The sequence below is a fragment of the Nicotiana attenuata genome, chromosome 10 (assembly GCF_001879085.1).
Source record: "Nicotiana attenuata strain UT chromosome 10, NIATTr2, whole genome shotgun sequence".
Classification (NCBI taxonomy): domain Eukaryota; kingdom Viridiplantae; phylum Streptophyta; class Magnoliopsida; order Solanales; family Solanaceae; genus Nicotiana; species Nicotiana attenuata.
Window position 1 is genome coordinate 22,242,829 of NC_031998.1, and position 3,724 is coordinate 22,246,552.

The 3,724-nt window shown below is 36.2% G+C and overlaps 1 protein-coding gene across 1 annotated transcript in view; it reads left to right on the plus strand.

The window, feature by feature from the left end:
* LOC109233148 (protein ENHANCED DOWNY MILDEW 2-like) overlaps positions 487 to 3,724 on the plus strand; it is a 14,888-nt gene continuing 11,650 nt past the window's right edge. The window contains exons 1-5 of the mRNA XM_019398926.1: positions 487 to 700; positions 1,266 to 1,714; positions 2,204 to 2,300; positions 2,840 to 2,893; positions 2,972 to 3,123. Coding sequence (XP_019254471.1) covers positions 1,293 to 1,714; positions 2,204 to 2,300; positions 2,840 to 2,893; positions 2,972 to 3,123 — 725 coding nt within the window. The 5' untranslated portion in view covers positions 487 to 700; positions 1,266 to 1,292. The remainder of the gene's footprint in view (positions 701 to 1,265; positions 1,715 to 2,203; positions 2,301 to 2,839; positions 2,894 to 2,971; positions 3,124 to 3,724) is intronic.

Consider the following 3,724-nt stretch of genomic DNA (forward strand, 5'->3'; position numbering starts at 1 on the left):
TGAACTTCGGATGCGGAGTTTATTACTTCTAATTTGGATTCATCCCTTATCTATTTATTAAATTGGTTTAATAAAAAGGGCTTAAAACTTTTTGGTCAAACACCAATATTGTAAAAAACCTTATATTTAGACTGTTCAAAGAAGATACAAAAGAATGAAAAGAAAGGATAAAAAGAAAAACCTCAAAGCGAATAACGATGAAATGTAACGGTGGGGGAAGAAGAGTTGGGTGTTCCTTTTCCGATGTCATGTGCAAGCCACGTAACTATGCCGTTAGTTTGAAGGATCAACATCTTATTCCGTTAGCTAGACTAAATCTGCTCAGTATTTGTAAACTAGGGGATGCAAAATGCTCACAATTATATATAGAGGACGATATTAAATCTTTTCTCAAACATAGAGGACAATTTTTACTAAAATACCTCCCTGAAATTATTACAACTTCTGCGAAAAAGCAACTGCCAATTCTGTGAAAGTCTCCAGCTATACACTCTACTCACGTACAGAGTACGGTTTTCAACTCACGCCAAAACTCAAGTCTCCTCTCTCACCATTGATCAAACCAACAAAAAACCTTTTTTGCAGAGCAGAAGCATATTTCCTTTGTGTTTCCTCTCTCGTTTCTCTCTCTATTTCCTTGTAATTTGTTGTCTCATTTCTCTTCAGAAGTTGAACAAAAAAGGTTACCCACTTTAGGGAGGTATTGTGCTTTCCCTTCTTCTTCTTCTTCTTAAAATGTTACTTATATCGTAGAAGCACAGTTGTTATATCATATTCTCTCTCTTTTCTTTTTGTTTTCTCTTTTCTTCAAGTGATCAGTGTATTTTCTTACTTTTTTATTGTTCAGTATATATTTCATTTTTTTGTTTGTGAAGCGGGTTTCTGTTATAGACTGGGTTTTGGTTTACAGTGGCTGATACATGTGAATGAATTTTTGGCACAAAACTTTTGAAAAAAAGTATAATGGTTAGGATTTTGGCGCTTAATAGCTTTTGCGTTTTTGACTTCTCACTGGGAAAAAAAAATCTCACTCAAAAAATGGCTTTTGGGTTTTTGAAAAAATAGAGCTTGCATAGTGTAGGTTTGGAATTGACTTGTGTTTTGATACTTTTTCTTTTTACTACAAATGCTCTCTTACCTGTGTTCACCTACTGTTCATAGGTCTGTCACTCAGTTTCAAATTCTGGCGATATATTGAAAATTTTACTAGAATCTTCATTTTCCCCCTTTTATTGATGCAAACTTTTGTTAACTATGGCAAATAGGGCGACACTTGCAAAAAATTATTGTTGATGGCATCATCTGACGAAGAGGGTGAAATTGTTCCAAACTGTATAACAAATTACCATTTCGTTGGCTGCAATGGAGAACCTGTTTCATTTTCCATTTTGCCTCTACAGTGGGGGGATGATGATGATGTAATTGGAGGGGCAGTGAATAATAATGTGGAGATATATTTGCGTGGAACTGCAGATGATGGTCTTCAGCACATTTATAAGAAGGTTCTAGCTTGGAGATTTGAACTTTCTTATGCCCTGCCTGAAATTCATGTGCTTTCCAAAGATAAAATTTGGATTAAACTCCTTAAACCTCGAAAAAGTTACGTAGATACTATTAGAACAATACTCATCACCGTTCATTTCCTCCACTTTGTGAAGAAGAATCCAGAAACATTTGGAGAGATTGTGTGGAATCACATTGGGAAAAGTTTTAGGTACTGAAATGTTACTCCTAAATCCTTTAAGGGTGTGTTTGGTATGAAGGAAAAATATTTTCCTAAAAAATAAATGATTTTTTACCTTTTTTTGGTTATTTGCAAGTAAGCACAAAAAATTTATCCTAAAAGCAGTTATATAGAATATAGGCAAATACATGGGGTGGGGTGGTCGGGGAGGGTGGAGGTCGAGGGTAGGGCAGGGGGTGGGAATGAGAGGGTGGACCTGGTTAGTGGGTCAGGGGGGTCGGGATTCGGGGTGGGGTGTTGGGGGTGCGGAGGAGATAATCAGTTTCACTTATGGAACTCGTTTCCCGACTCCCACTAGGGAAGTCATTTTCTTGATTTTTAAGGAACTTGTTTTTTCTAGAGAAAATATTTCCAAAACATTTTGATCAACCAAACACGGGAAAATCCATGCCATACACCCCCTAAATATTTTGTTGTCAGTTTTAGTTATAATGGAATTCACTAAATCAGTTCTTTTAGTGCATACGAGGTACTACCTTGTAAAGATGATCTGCTAGAGCATATGCCAACAATCAAAGAAGCTGCAAGGAGGGATAAAGATATATCTAGTTCCAAGGTTGTGATTCTTTTATTATTGGTATAATTATCTAGTTCCAAGGTTACCTAATTCTCTTGGTGCATACTGCATAGGTTGTTGAATGGAGTTAAGTATATCTCTTTTCTGTATGACCAGCATTATATGCTTAGTTGAGCATGTGTTTAAATGCTTGAGGTCCTTACTGTTCTTCTAACTTTAGTTCCTAAGTTGTTCACATGTCATTGAGAGAGACCATCATTAAACTCAGCCGAGAAGTTTAAGGTCAGATTAGCTAATATCAGTGCCATATCAGAGACCTATATGTTTAAGGCTGAAGATATATTTCAGTGTAGCATGGGTAGTCTGATCCTTATTCGATGTGTCGCTAGGGGTCTGTCATTTATTTGCTTTTGCAACTTATGTGGGCTACTGCATCTTGTCCTTTGTGGAGAACTAGTTCTTTTAGTTGCTAAAATGGAGTCTTACCTTGTTGTGCTATCACTCGCTTCTGCTTTTTAACTGTATATACGTTAACATTTCTGGCATTATCCTGTATTGATATTTACATTTTGAAACAGAATTTGAATGCATTTCTTTTGGAGACATCACAAAAGAGGATAGACGATAATGAGGTTAGATGCAATTTATATGTTATCTCATTTTATTCTTCATTAAGAATTTTCAGTTCTTAATTGTGGTTTGTCTAGCAGTGCAATCGAGCAAAAAAGAGACCCCACTTTGTTATTGAGACCAATAACGATGCTGATAGTGGTACCAATGATGATTCAGATGAAGATGAAGATGAAGATGAACAATTTGATCATGTTTGTGCTCTTTGTGATGATGGGGGAGAACTTTTGTGGTAACTCAGTATTTCTAATATAAGCTCTCTAAATGTTGCCAATGTGTGTTAACATTAAACATGGGCAAATAAAAGAAAATTTTGGTCAAAGTAATTAGAAGTGCTAAAATTAACATAACTAACTCAGAAACTTTGTTACTGATGACTTTCAGAACAACTTAAGTACGTCATGCAATCATTTTTTTTTCTCGAAAAAATAATGGTTTTAGTGATGTAATACGGGGGAAATCCCTTGTACAAGGTGCATACGAAAAGTGAAAAATCTCAAACAGAAGTATGTTTCTCTACCAGGAGCATCCAACAGGTATACCAATTGGAATCTCATGGGTGCTCCAAAAGTTTAGAAGACAAAAATGGAACTTTGCAAATGTAACTCAAATCACTTCAATACCCATCGATTTCTTTCTTTGCAGATTGATTACAAGGGGTGCAATAGGGGCACGTCCCATGCTTTATTTCTTCCTTCTTGTCGTTCTGATTTTCCAGCTATGGAGCGTTTACTGTACCCTCCATTATCCATTCAATTCCGTACTGGTTCCAAGCAACATTTCATAATAAATGCGCTAGCAGATAGTAACCGGTATCCTCCCTTGAGTCCCCC